Here is a 14,630-nt window from a genome sequence, read left to right as displayed (position 1 = left end):
TCTATTATGGCAACCCCTTTGCTGGAAGACATATGGGAAGACAGTCTGTTAACTATGACCAACCCACCCTCTGCACCTCCCAAGAAGGAAAGGTTTGATAAAATATATAGGGTGCCCGAATCAGCCCCAAAATGTCTCAGGACACAACCCACCCCCGACTCTGTGTTGTTTGCAGCGGCCCGCAAGCGTGTTGTTTGCAGCAGCCCGCAAGCGTTTCTCCAACCCCTCCTCCATTGGCTCCGTTCCCCTGACAAGGAGGGCAAGCATCTGAATGCCTTCAGGAAAAGGGTCATCTCGAAAGCCATCACATCCAAACAAAGGAGGAAGCCTTCTCCCTTCTTTCGTGTGGGTGAGGCGGCTTAAGATCTCAGCCTCTGTTGGCATCGCAGACACAGGTTTTTGACTGCTTGGAAATGGCGCTGTCCTGCGCAGGCAGTGCTGGCTCAAGTCCACCAACTTTCAAGCAGAATACAGGCAAAGGTGGTGAACATGCCTTTTAATGGGATCAACCTCTTTGGGAAGAAGGTAGATGTGACATTGCCGACCATCAAAATGGATATGACAACTGCACTCTCTCTCAACGCTGCAGAAGCGCCATCATTCCTTTCTGTCGAGAAAATCCTGTTTCTCCAGGACAAATAAGGACAGTCGGATTCATACAGGTCCCCATCTTACCAAGCGACAGACAATTACTAGATCAAGTCACAATCGTACCGGGGAAACTAGCACCGCTGTCGTTTGTCTCAGACCAGGAACTAGTCATGCAAGCAAACCTGACCTGTTGCACGACCGCCCCCCCACCCCAACTTCTACAGCCCAGTGGGGGGAGTCCCTCCCAATTAATCGAAAAGTGGAAATCCATCACCATAGGTGATGGATGTTATCCCTTATCCAGCAGGGTCAGACACCATTGCTCCCTTGCAAAAGGCAAAGAAGCATGTCCATCTACTGCTACAGGAAGTTCAGTCGCTTCTGTCAAAGGGAGCCATTGAAAGAGTCCCTTCCCATCAGCGGGGACAAGGAGTACACTCCAGGTGCTTTCTTGTAAATTAGAAAACAGGAGGTTGGAGGTCGATCCTAGACCTTCGGGTCCTCAACGAATTCCTCAAGGCTCAAACTTTCAGAATGGTTAATCTGCAAAACATTTTATCCCAACTGCAAAAGGGGGATTTTCTGGTAAGATATGATATGATAGGTTATTTATAACGTGCTTAATACCCAGAGGTTAAGTGCGGACCTGGGGATCGAACCTGTGGTGCTCTGTGACGTCTTGCTTCCAAGGCGAGCACATTGCCCCTGAGCTATCCTCCCAAGGTGTCCCCTGGTCCTAGAGAATGCATATTTCCCTATCCCTATTCATCGAAAACACTGCTGCTACCTGCGCTTAACAGTGGCAGTTCAAGAGCATGCTTAGCCATACTTCATGCAACTCACCTGATCTAATTTTCTGTCATTATCCACCCAAACCTGAATGGGGCTTCATCACTCCTTAATGAGAGCTCATTCACTCCTGAAGAGGACCCCATCCAGCCAACCTGCTCTTTGCTTCAGCAAAATCTTGTTTTATGTTTTGATGAACCCATGTAGTTCTGACTACTTGGTCATGAGCAGGTGGCAGAGGCAGCTTTTGGTGTTGGGGGCGGGTGTCTCCCGAGGCACTGGCATTCTGCGGCCACCTCTGCTCCCTCCTTTTCTTCCTTTCCCCAGTTCTCCCCAGAAGACGTTTCAAGACAAGTCTGATCTATGAAAGCCTTGTCAAAACAGGTCCAGCCCTGTTCCTCCAAAACCATCAAGGACCATATTGACACCTTGGCCCCTGCTCTGGAGGACTTCTGCAACCACTCCTTCGCCACAGGGGTTTTCCCTCCCCCCCTTAAGCACTCACTTGTGCACCCTCTTCTTAAGAAACACTCTGCTGACCTATCCTGCCCAGTTAACTATCGCTCAATATCCATAACCCCTTTCCTGGGCAAACTCCTCGAAAAGCTGGCCATCTCCCAGCTCAATCTCCACACTGAATCTGTTGGTTGTCTTCATGATCATCAGTCTGGCTTCAGAGCTGCCAGAAGTATGGAAACTGCTCTCCTGAACATCTGTGAAGACCTGCTCTCCAACCTTGATTCCAACACCCCCTGGGTCCTCATCTTGCTTGATCTCTCTTCTGCCTTTGACACAGTCAACCATGCCATCCTGCTCAACCATCTCTGTGATAACCTGGGAATCACCGGTCAGGCCCTGGTGTGGCTGGCTTCCTTCCTCTCTGATTGATCCTCCGAGGTCCAACTTGGGTCCTTCCTCTCCTCTATCTTTATCTCTACCTGTGTTGTTCCCCAGGGGTCTAACCTCTCTCTCTGGCTGTTCAACCAATACCTGGCACTCCTTGCCCACCTCATTGCCGCTCTCTGCCCCAACTTCCAATGTTATGCGGATGACACTCAGCTCATTTTCAGGCTACCCTCAGCCACCTCCTCTCCTTCATTCATTTCTGACTGTCTGTCTGCTATCCAGGAGTGGTGCGCCGCCAATGATCTCTGCCTTAATGCCAGTAAAACTGAGATTCTCCTCATCGGCACACCCGCTCCCTTCTTTCCTGCCACTCTCTGGCTGGCCTCTCTTGGCCATCCTCCTGCCCCCACCTGCAAGGCTAAAAACCTCAGGGTCATCTTCGACTCCACACTCTCCACACATCTCTGACGTCTCTAAGAAGTCACACTACCAGCTGCACCTCCTCAGAGGTATTCTTCCTTTTCTCTCCTTCCCCCAGAAGCTCACAGTCTCCAGAGCTCTGGTTCTCTCTAGGTTGGACTATTGCAACAGCCTCTTTCTAAATCTGCCTGCTCTACTCTCCACCCTCTGCAACTCATCCAGAACAGAACTGCAAGACTTGTCCTTGGCCTCAAGCCCAGGGATCGTATCTCTCCAGGACTGAAATCTCTGCACTGGCTCCCAGTGGCTGCAAGGATTAAATTCAAAACCCTCTGCATTGTCCACAAGGCCCTCTGGGACCTGGGGCCTCATTACCTTCAACTGTCTCTTCCTAAATATCTTCCTCCTCGAGCCCTTTGCTCATCCACCTCCAACTCCCTCAGGGTCAGCCGCTTCTCCAAGCAACGAGTTGGTGGTAGATCTCTCTCTTCGGCGGGGGCCTCTCTCTGGAACATCCTCCCTGCCTCCCTGAAACTTGAGGAGGACCATCTCCGGTTCCGGAAGCACCTTAAAACCTTCCTCTTTGCTTCTGCTTTCTCTCCCCCTTTCCCCTGCTTAATTGAAACTGAGATTGCACTAGTTACCTGGCCACCCTTCTGATCCCGGGCCCAGGCCCCGCCAGTTGCACACCTGCACTGCCTCCATGGCAACCACAGCACTTGGTGACTGTCTCTGTATCCCTTCAGTCCCCCTACCAGCACTTATAACTCCACTTACCTTGCACTTGCCCCAGTTGGCTGTATTTGTATTTCTCTGTTTATTCTTTTATCCCATGTACTGCACTGTCCCCTCCCCTTACCCCCTCGCTCTTTTCCCCTTCCCTCTTCCTATGCACTTGCGCGATCTGATTGACACTGGGCCTAGTAAGATCGCTGTCTGTCTTTCCTCTGTTCCCCCTCCTTTGCCCCGTCGCGCCTTGAAACACTTGTGTATAGGTGCGTTATAAATGCCATATCATATCATTAAAAATCTGTGTGTGGCAGGTGAATAATTTTGTGTAATGGCAATAACCTCTCCCAATCAGCGTGAGTGACCAAGCGTAACAAGAGATTCTGACTAAGGTGCAGAAGTTCTGGGGGTGTTTATCACCCATGTTTTTTTTCCAAAATATTGGATTCAAATTGTGCATTCTATAGCACAATGTTTGTGAAAAATTGGGTGCAAAAGCAGTACAATTTACACTTGGGTCCCTAGGCTAATAGAAGAAAACAATCCAATAAATATATTATCACCAATAGAACACAGAAGAAATGTACACAATATTCATGATGCCTGTGTTCACAAAATAATCCAACATCACATTGGAAGTCACTTCCATGAAGCTGCAACCACATTCTATCTATTCCAGGAATGCTCATTGTAAATTAATTTTATGAAGGTGTGGACACAATCTATCCATGCCAGTAATACTCACTGTAAATCACTTCACAAAGCTGCAGCCACAACCTATCTATGCCAGTAATGGTCACTGTAAATCACTTCATGAAGCCACAGCCACAATCCATCTGTGTCAATAATGGTAACTGTGAATCACTTCATGGAGCTCTGACCACAATCCTATCTATGCCAGTAACGGTCACTATAAATCACTTCATGCAGCTGCGACCACAATCTGTCTACGCCAGCAATGATCACTACGAATCACTTCATCATACTGTGGCCACTATGGGCCTTATCATGAGTTGGGCCTTAGCCCTTAAATGCGGCGGTAAAACTATTACCGCCACATTTAAGGGTTGGCCCAATCATGAGTCGGGTGGTAAGTGGGAGTTTTACCTCCAGCTTTTTGCTGGAGGTAAAATGTCCCCTTACTGCCCGTTCTTTGCCGTTTTTGATGCTATTACTACTGGGGCAATTACCACCAGCGGTAATAGTGCACCCCAAACACATTGGGTCCAATGGACCCACTGGGGAACGGGAACTTAGCGATGTACCCTACTCATGATCCAGCGCTACTAGCACCGGACCGAGTAGCGCTAACACTATTTGTGCTGGTGGTATCCCAGTGGTATTACCGCCGGGATAACACCAGACTCCTGGTGAGGCCCACTGTATCTATGCCAGTAATGGTCAGTTTAGATCACTTCATGAAACTGCAACTATAAAACCTGTGCAAGTAATGGTCACTTGAACTACTTTCATGAAGTTGAACCCACACTATACAGCAGAATTAGAGTAGACAGTGCCACGGGTGCAGATCCACTGGCAATATTTACTTCCCCATTATGCAATGAGAAACAGGTAAAATATTGATTTGGGTGCTAGCCAAGAAGTACTGTTCATGCATCATGAATACAACCTCCTAAAAAAATAATTTTGCGAATCCTGACTGAATAGTAGAATGGTTTATGTGCATTATTTTAAGATAGCTCAGCGGCAACGCATTCGCCTTGGAAACAAGAGGACACGAAGCAACACAGGTTCGATCACCGGGTCCGCGCTTAGAAACCTCTGGGTATTAAGCACATTATAAATACGCAACTAAGACATATTCCTGTAACAGCGCCTCGATGCCCACGGGCTGTGTGAGTTCTTTAAAAATGTAAATAAATAAATAAAATAAATAAATATGAGGTTCTATTTTGCTCTTCCTTCATCAATTATCTGGTTATTGCATGCATATGTCTTTTCCTATAATGTGCCTTGTTATACACCACGTTTATGAGTCTTAAAATACATAGACAATAAATCCCACAGAGAAAAAATAAGATATACCGCATGTTGCTTCTTCTGATAGAAATGTATCTTTGTCTTTCAGGTTGAGCCTTTTTTTGTAAGCTTGGCCCTGTTTGATGTGAAGAACAATTGCAAGATATCTGCTGACTTCCACGTCGACTTAAATCCTTTATCAGTACGTGAAATGCTGTCCCCCATCTCAGCACAAACTGGAACTGATGACGGTGCAAGTGAAGAGCTCCCTAGTGGGGCTGTCATTCACGGAATCCCTGAATCGCGGCTACGCTGCGTCACACAGGTGGGAAGGAACATTGAAATCCAGTAGCGCAATTCTTGTAAATAAACAAGCTGGTTAGCTTTGCTAGCCAGGGTTCCTTGTTTAAGGACAAACTACATATATACTACATAGCACAGTTCCACGTGAAAGTAAATCACCCAAAAAACATGATATGTCGTTTTTTATTCAGACAGCAAGGGGTTAACCCATACGTAGGAAAGCCATGCCTGTGAGAAGTAAATGCAGCCTTATTTGTATTAAGGAAACGGGAATAACAAGCTGAAATGACTGGCCAGAGATTGGGGTGCTACAAGCAAGGCCAGCATGTGTTTGTCCTATACTCCGTCTTATAATGTTTCTCTTTTTAAATGCACAACGTTAGTCTTTTAAAGGTGAGTATTAGCTATACATTCAATGCCAGTTCTGTCGAGTTCTCCAACTATTGTGCAATGATTCATTTAATTAATGGATTTCTATTTCTGTAATCTGAAACAAACCGGGACGTATTAAATAACACAAGGTAAAAAATACTTTCCTTCTCAGCAGACAGTATTTTCCCACCTCACGGTACTACTCATTTCTGTACAGTGCTAAAATCCCATGACTTGGTGGGAAAAGAGGGACCCGCATAGTGCTTGCCTAAGCTCCCCTTCTTGTGTGGGATCTCCTGGGCCACACAATAAGCCCCTCCTTCCTGTGGAGGAAGTCTCATCTCCAAGCAGCAGTACAGTAAATGCTGCCCAGAAGTAGAATGTATAAAAGCGCGGGGGCTGGTATAATTCTAGGTGGCGTTTACTCTGACCCTGCTTACACTGTGATCTAATAATGGGTATCAATGCCAATAGAATTGGGGGACACGCCCCGTTTCCATTGTGCCTCCTGACATGAAAATGCAGATTCTGCAGCCTAGAAGACCATAGTTATGTGCCCACCATGTGGCTCTGCTGGTCATTTCATGTAATAGCCTTTTATTTACAGTTGTTGAAATCTGTGGTTGCTGCTACAATACCTCCCAGCAGAAACAATGGTTACCACCTGGTGATATAACATCACCCTTGACATAATGATCGACATATTGTAAAGCTGAAAGTCCTCAGCTGATGCTCTGGGGCAGTGCCCTCTCATTTTAATGCCAGTTTGATTTTTCATTTACAAGCTGTAATACAAGGGTTTATCTAGGACGCAAATACTGGTTTGCCTCATGATGGATCCTAAGTTCCTCAGGGTCATGCTAGCACCATGGATGTGATGGGACCCAGTGAGGTGGCTACCGTATTCCCACTTCAGGGAGCACAACACGCGAGAACTCCAGGAATGAGCCTATTATCTCCTTGTGTTTATGAATCCAGTCCAAACTCCTGCAGACACATTCTATTTTCATGCAAAAATATGTGGGATATGGATGTTGCTGCATACGCTCATCCCCACATCTGTATTTACAGGGAGTTGTGCAGGCCAATATCAGGTACGATCAGTAAGACTGTATGGGCCTCATTACGACCCTGGCGGAAAGGGTTAAACGGCACCGTAAAAGGTGACAGCGCCGTTCAACCCGTTCCGCCACATTACGAGGTCCCCTCGCGGGACACGTTAAGCTCGCCTGGGAAAACCAGGCGTGCTTACGGGGTCCCACGAGGGGAAGAGGGAGAAAACAACGGGCCATCTCGTTATGGCCCGTTGTTTGCTCCCTCTCCCATTCCCATTCAGCCCTATGGGGGCTGAGATGGGAATGGGGAAGGATCGTGTCCGGGTCCTTGAGGGAGGAATTACCGGGCCATCCGAACTCGGAATGGCCCCGTAAGTCCTCATTCCGAGGACCCGGACACAGATGCGATTTCGGCGGCAGCCATGCCGCCAATAGCGGCATGGCTACCGGCCGAACTCGTAATGAGGGCCTATGTCTGGTTTTGATGTTGAATCCACATCTGGATAGTTTGCCATGGATGGAAGCTGCAAAACTTGAATATGACTGTCTGGCCACCATAGTGTTTGAATTAATTCACCCCTCTGATTGGTTTTTGGGACTCGTAACCCTGCTCCTGTCCTACCACCAGGAGGAAGCTGACCTGGACTGAAACCTCTCAAGATCCTCCAGATGGTGAAGATAGGCTTCTTGCCTGTGGCTCAAATGGGTTTCCAAATACTCTGATTGGGCTAAGATGGTGTGCGCCTTACCTATCCGAACAGCATGGACATGAATCCGGGTGGTACCCCTGGCAACGTCCTTGGTACCCATGGCATCTCTCTTGTCAGTACTGTGTAGAGGTGGCAGGGGCAGAGCTAGTAACAGGCTCATTAAGATTAGTGCTCTCTTCGTAGAGTTCCTTAAAACCTCAACTGCCTTCTTTTGGTACCTAAGAAGTCACCTGTGGTACAAGGGGTGGGGCCTTTCCCACCATCCCTGTGTCAACAAGACATTGATGATGGAGTGTGGCCGACATGCGAAGACCCACAAGTACCAGGTATCTTCCAGTGTGACAAGTTGCCTTTAGATATACCTGAGGTGAAAAGAAAATTTCAAGCAAAAAAAGAGGGTAGTGGGAGAAGGTGAACTGCTGACATACGATGCAGAGAAGCTAGACAACCTAGCAGAAATACCCTTTCAGTACACAGCAAGGTTGCGTCTTTTCCAGGCAGGCTCAGGATTTTTGGATAGCTCCTCCACTGCTTATTTTTCTCAATGGTTTTGGTTGACTAAGTGTAAGCACAAAAGTGATGGGTGGAAGGTTTGGAATGAATCTGAACCACTGGCAATGCTCTGGGCAACCTTCCACATCACCGTTTAGTAGCCCGTCTGCGCCATTGAAAAAGGGGTCCAGCCATATGCAAATCAGTCAGCTACTGCTACCAATGGTAGCAGCCCAGCCCGAACTGCTAGGCCAGGTCCCCTCTGCATGGAAACACAAGCAACCCCAGACATGTTTCGGCCTTGTTGGGCCTCCTCAGTGAGGTGCAGTTTGGTTCACTATGGCGCAGCGGGCAAGGGACCCACGTCTGGGCATACCCTCTCTTGGTTGACTAAGGTCAAATTAATCAAAAGAGGCTTCCTTGGCTCCTGCATTGTTTGTCCAAGCACTGGCCTAGACCCTCAGTGTTATTGACTGGTCCGGGAGCTCTCAGCACCCTGGCACTTCCATAGCCACAATTGTTGCGTCCTGGAGAACGTTTTTCAGAGCAAGGTGGGCAGATCTCATGACCAGGTCCTGCCCTACTGTTCCCAAGGATAACTTAGGGAGTTGGCTTTTACAACTCTGGTAACCAGTCCAGTATCCTATCCCAGAGGCAGTCCTTTTTAGGGTCATCAATTCCCGGATGAAACTCCTTCCAAGTTTGGCAAGACACCCTTCATTCAGGGTGAGCTAACAAGGTACAATCTTCCCTGCAGTCCTGAATCCTGGAATGTTACAAGTGTGTGGGCCACCCTTGATAACCGTTACATAATGTCCAGCTACCTTTTGCTATACCGTGACCTCATTTTCCTGTGCTTTGAGGTGATAGTTTCATACCCACCCTTATACCAAAACGTGGAATACTTCATTCAGTGGAAAGGGGACTCTCCCAGAACACAGAGCACACATCTACCCATGAACCTCAATGAAGAAGCCATTTGACAGGCCTGCACAGGAAGTAGTGCCACCTGATGTGCTTGGAAGCATCCAGTCTGGCTTCCCAGTGGGGAAATGACTCTCCAGCCCCTGTAGTCTAGCTGTGAGTGAGTCATCCTGTTTCCTCTTAGGGCCAACCCCTGGAGGGAAGCCTCCCATTCAGGACCCTTGAGACATGTGAAACAGCTTTCTTTTCTTTCCCTTTGGCTTTTGTTCAAGCACCTGCAAGCCACGAGACCCTTACCATTACCTGTGCTCATTAACTTTACATAATTATAGCGACAGTGTCCGCGGAATGTGCATGATATAGACCCACTAACGGCTCATGATATCTAAGACATCTGGTCTTTATCTTTAGATGATTTATACTCCATCATCAAGTTTTTGTATTTGTTCTTATAATGCCTAATATATTTAGCTTTTTCAGAAAATGGTATGCTCCTATTTTTTGGGATTTTCTGCGCTAAATATCTTAACTGATGTTTCTTTCCAGCAATGACACTATTGAAAGTGTCACATCTGAATTTTAAGAATTCACTTTTAATAGGTCGCCAAAATTGTTTATCCAACTATCAGACCCCAATTTATGAGTGGGTGGAACATATCCAGGTTCTTTTACCCCACAATTCAACTGTTCTATGCTTCTCTTAATTACGATTTCCTTTTGCATTGGTAGACAAAGACCCCCCCTCATGACAGTTTGGGGACGCTCCGTATTCAGAGCAATAGCCAATTTCAGTTTATTGTGGGCGCTATGTTTAGACCTCAGTACCTGAGTCTGCCTAATTCTATCCCAGACCTCTGTGTCCACAAAATAATGATCAATTCCTGCTTCTTTATCTCCCATCTGACATGTGGGATTAATTGCAGTAGGGCCTTTAGAGGCATGATTAGCCAAATGTAGGCCTTTACTGACCATACAATTATTAAATTCCTAACCCAATTCGACTCCCTTTAAATATATTGTATCCATTCTGGTCTCACTCTGGCTGATTTGATCGGGACTATCAAGTGATCGATCCAAACCACGATGGCCATTAAAGTCCCCGTCAATCACTACCAAGTGTTTGGCATTAATTCAGTAATAGATCATCTATAGCATTCAAGATAAACCTCTGCTTCAAGCGGCCAGGATGGCTATATTAATTAAACATGAGAATCTAACATCCCCCAACATCTTGCAAGTGCACAGCCATATAATAAGCTATTTTATCTGTCATCCACACAAATTTCAAATCTAATAGAATTCTTTATAATTTGTAACCCCCATAGGGTAATCTCTAGGCCCTTTTGTCTCTTCTGCCATAAGCGTGCTATAACCGTGGATAAGCAAGGGGGGGGGTTTAACCATGTCTCTTGCATAAGTATGATGTCCAAATTCAGAAAAGGAGGAGAGGTCAAGAATTGTTATAAATGCTTCAAATCCCTTGTGTTCCATGAAGCTATATGCACACGATCACGGTCAATATTAATTATGAGTCTTGCTATGCGCTAGAGCCTGAGTAATCCACGCCCAGTCTGTAGTATTACAGTGTGCAGATTATGCTTCTTTATTGGTCAGCCTTAGGTAAAATCCCTTTTTAATAAATGTGGGTAGATGAGGCAATATAAACTCTACTACTTTGATAGAATAGAAATACACCCGCGTCTTCCTAGGAAAGACCTAGTCCACTATTTCAACTTAATCTATGTTTTTTAATGTAATCACTCAGAGTTCGGGTACTAAGTGTAGCAGCATGAGGATATTTAGCCTATTAACAGGACCATTGTCATGTTGTTCAACAACATCCTGTATAATCTTTCTCAGGCCTTTTGTTTTTCATCTCCTCCATTCTTTGCGATGAAGCCTCAAATCCGCTCATTATGATACTATCAGCCTCCTCTTGATTGTCTGATAGGCCTCCCTTAGTCTTTTCCAATTCAGCAGATGTATTAATGGAAAGTTGACGTTTCTTCCTTCTGATTACCTATCTTCTTTGTCAGCCTTGGTTGTTCATGGCTCGATTTACTTTGAATTAGCCAGCCATCTAATTTATTATTCTGCTTAGGGGCTTTTTTTAGAGTATGTTTTTTCTTATTCTTTGCTTTTCCTAACTGCCGTCACACAGTTTCTCTTTCGTTCTCATAGGTATATCTGTTTGCAATTTGGGGGTGTCTTGCTGTGAGACGTCAATTACAGATGGAATTTCTTCCAAGGTCTCACTGACTGGGAGATGCCTTTGTTCTCTTAGTAATCTGCGCGTGATTTTTTCTTGCGGCCCCCTCGTGTCGGCTTGGATCCATTTAAATGATTTGGAATAGGAGAGGACACATTCAATGGGCTTGCACTCTCTGCAACTTCCAATTCTCCCAACTCAGGGACCCCATGTTCATGCATACTACCTTGGATATATATATTTTTTTAATTGTTTATATGATTAAACAGGTCAACCTTTAACAACCTTAACAGACATTGATAAAAAATAAACAGATAATTCATTACAGCAATTACAGAGTACTAGGGAGGAATAAAAACAGCAGCAAACAGAATTAAAAAGAAAAAGGATGAAAAGGAAAGTTCTGATAACGCATCAAAAACTGTTTAATCAATACTCCCCTAGCATCCTAACAATATGATACATGCATGCATCATAGACACCTTTACTCTGGGCAAATGTGATACAACAAGTATGTTTGTAATTAAGCAGGAGGAGATACTTTTTGACTTTTCCCCTTATACTAACCCCGCCTCCAACCCCAGTGCTCTCAAGAAAGTCACAACAGCAATTGCAGTGGATGTCAGATGCCCAGACAAACACGAAGACCAAATTATATCAGAGTCACCAGTGGTTTTGCATTGTGGAAACCTTTGTAGGAGCTTTGATCCCAAAACAGTCAGTACAGGGCACAAAATAAATAGGTGTTTCACAGTTTCCTGAACTTCCATATTCCTGCGGTACCTACACCCTGCCCAATCCCTAACAATCAACCCTCTTCTACACATGATTTCTTTAGTTAAGAAGAGATTCCAACGGAAACCAAGGAAGACACGACAAGCCCATCTAGCCGGGTATACTGACCGGAAGGGTGCCAGCACTCCCAATTTCTTGTGTTCGTATTTTAAATGTGTGAGAGAGGAGTAGCTATGTACCTTTTCAGTGGTTACAATGTATCCAACTCAAACAGAGTTTTCTTCACCCACTCTGGATTATAAGAAAGTTCCTCCAATGAGCTATGGCTTTTAGTGAGAACTGAGGTTCAGCCATCAAAGATCTCACTAAGCCAAGTACTTTTTCTGCTTACCAGTATTTTTTTTTAGATCGTCAAAGAGAGAGCCCCTTATAGGCATCAATATTTTCCTCACTAATGACAGCTGCTTCCATTCTACACGAGCGGACAAAGAAATGATTCCCAGTTCATATCGAATAGCTTTGATAGGAACAACGTTGGGCAAACCCAGTACCCTGCGCCAAGTCAAAGCTTCAAGACAGGGAAAGTTATCATTAGGGATAGTGAGTATATTTCTGTCCGGTATGTAATTTGTGGTACCACTTTTCCCTCATAATATTTTAGATGGTAGCAGTGTGTATCTTCAATAGCGACTATCTACCCATACCAGTTGGTTTACTAAATGAGTAGTCTGTTCGCTCACACAAGCTTTCGATTTAGTCCAGCCAGGGGTGGCCTGGATTAAGAACCCAAGATATACCAATGTGTTGACTCTCGTTATTGGTTCTGTGCCTATATGCCACTTAAACTTTGCTCTTGTGATACCTTTAGAGCATTGTAAAATCTTGGACTTAGCAGGGTTAATAGAATGAGCATGAGATTGAGTGAATGCTATGAAGGCATTCAAAAGCCTTTGGAAGCCCACTGGTGTAAGGTCAAACAAGAGAAAGTCATCGGCATATGACAGCCAAAAAGGTATACAGTGATCAACTGCAGGCGAAGCAAGGGTGGCAGATTTCAAATGCTCGCCGACATCCGATAGATATAGGTTGAACAAACAAGGAGCAAACACGTACCCCTGTCTGACCCCCCCCTACTAGTCGGAATCGAACACGACAAAGCCCCCTCGCATTTCAATCGTACCTGGGTTTCTGACTGCGAATGCATGGCAATCAAGAGTCTCAAAAGACCAGCAGGCACTCCCCACTGGTACAATTTGCCCCAGGAGATGGTGATCCACTGCGTCAAAAGTAGCGATTGGGTCAATAGAAGCTATATATACTGATTTATGTTTACCATCCCAGCCCAGATGCTGAACAAGCTTTACAATTGCCCCATTGAAGCTAGTACCAAGATTCTGCCAAAAGCCTGTCTGCCATTTAGTTAGTGTTCCAGCCGCCACAGCCCAGTCCTCCAAATGCAACAGCAGAATAGCAGAGAACACCTTGCTGTCTGCGTCAAGAGGGGGATATTAGTCGATAATTTAGTGGACTCGTTTTTGAGCCTCGTATGAAAATGGCAACTATGTAGGCCTTGGACAAAGAGGCAGAGAGACGATTGTGGGATACCACATCTTTAAATAGGACGCACAGTACAGTGGCCCATTTAGAAGGATTGGCCTTGAACAGAAAGTTGGAAAGCCCATTTGGGCCAGGAGCACGTGAGGTACTGATCCTCTTCAGGACGTCCAGTATATTTTCTGGATTAAATTCCGCTAAATTCATTCTTTCAGTTGATTCCAGAAGGGAGAATAAGACAGACTGTTTAGGCTATGCATAAATTGCAAGAAAATATACGTACCAATCATTCTCAGAGACGGCATTCAACTGGTTAATAGAGCCAGGAAGATCAATACAGTTCAGCAATCGCCAGAAGGTCGCAGAGTTCTTATTATTAGGGAAGATTGTATGGACTTGGCATCTGCTCGGCTTTGCTTACTGCAATTATTTCTTTGTCAGTTTCTGTAAGGCTGGCAAGCTTTTTTCCCCAAGCTGGCCAACGAGTTGGCTGATAGATCAACTCTTTGTCTCAATATTATGAGCTCTTGTCTCAAAGATCTTTTCCTGCCTGCTACTTCTTTATTATAGACATGTCGATTTTGCTTTTATCGCAGAGGGGTGCCTTTACCCCTTTGACTTTGCTGACTTTGAATTAGACCCTCTATGAAGTCCTCAAAGTTATTAATATTAAACGCACAAAGTTTCCATTGTTCAGTGGTATGGTTGAGAACCTCATCCAGTGTGTTTTTCACTCAGTCAGCCAATCACTCTTTCCAGACAAAACGAGTGCCTGAAGGATTAGTTGCCAAACTAGCCAATGGCTCAAGACCTACTTGTGTTTCCAGTACATCCAAAGTGAATAGGGCTCAAAGTCTGGCATGGTCGCTGAACGAGTTTGGCTCAATGGTCAAAGAGTGGCAGCTCTCGAAGGGCCGATCA

General features: G+C 45.5%; 1 protein-coding gene across 5 annotated transcripts in view; it reads left to right on the top strand.

The window, feature by feature from the left end:
- DOCK11 (dedicator of cytokinesis 11) overlaps nt 1-14,630 on the top strand; it is a 1,707,663-nt gene that overhangs the window by 603,886 nt on the left and 1,089,147 nt on the right. For all 5 annotated transcript variants that reach the window (XM_069612850.1, XM_069612848.1, XM_069612847.1 and 2 more), the window contains one exon: nt 5,465-5,680. In XM_069612850.1, coding sequence (XP_069468951.1) covers nt 5,465-5,680 — 216 coding nt within the window. The remainder of the gene's footprint in view (nt 1-5,464; nt 5,681-14,630) is intronic.

Source organism: Ambystoma mexicanum, chromosome 5p, assembly GCF_040938575.1.
Source record: "Ambystoma mexicanum isolate Mex_15411 chromosome 5p, UKY_AmexF1_1, whole genome shotgun sequence".
In the NCBI taxonomy this organism is placed as follows: domain Eukaryota; kingdom Metazoa; phylum Chordata; class Amphibia; order Caudata; family Ambystomatidae; genus Ambystoma; species Ambystoma mexicanum.
Note: the sequence above shows the minus strand (reverse complement) of the source record. Positions and strands in the feature narration are given on the sequence as shown.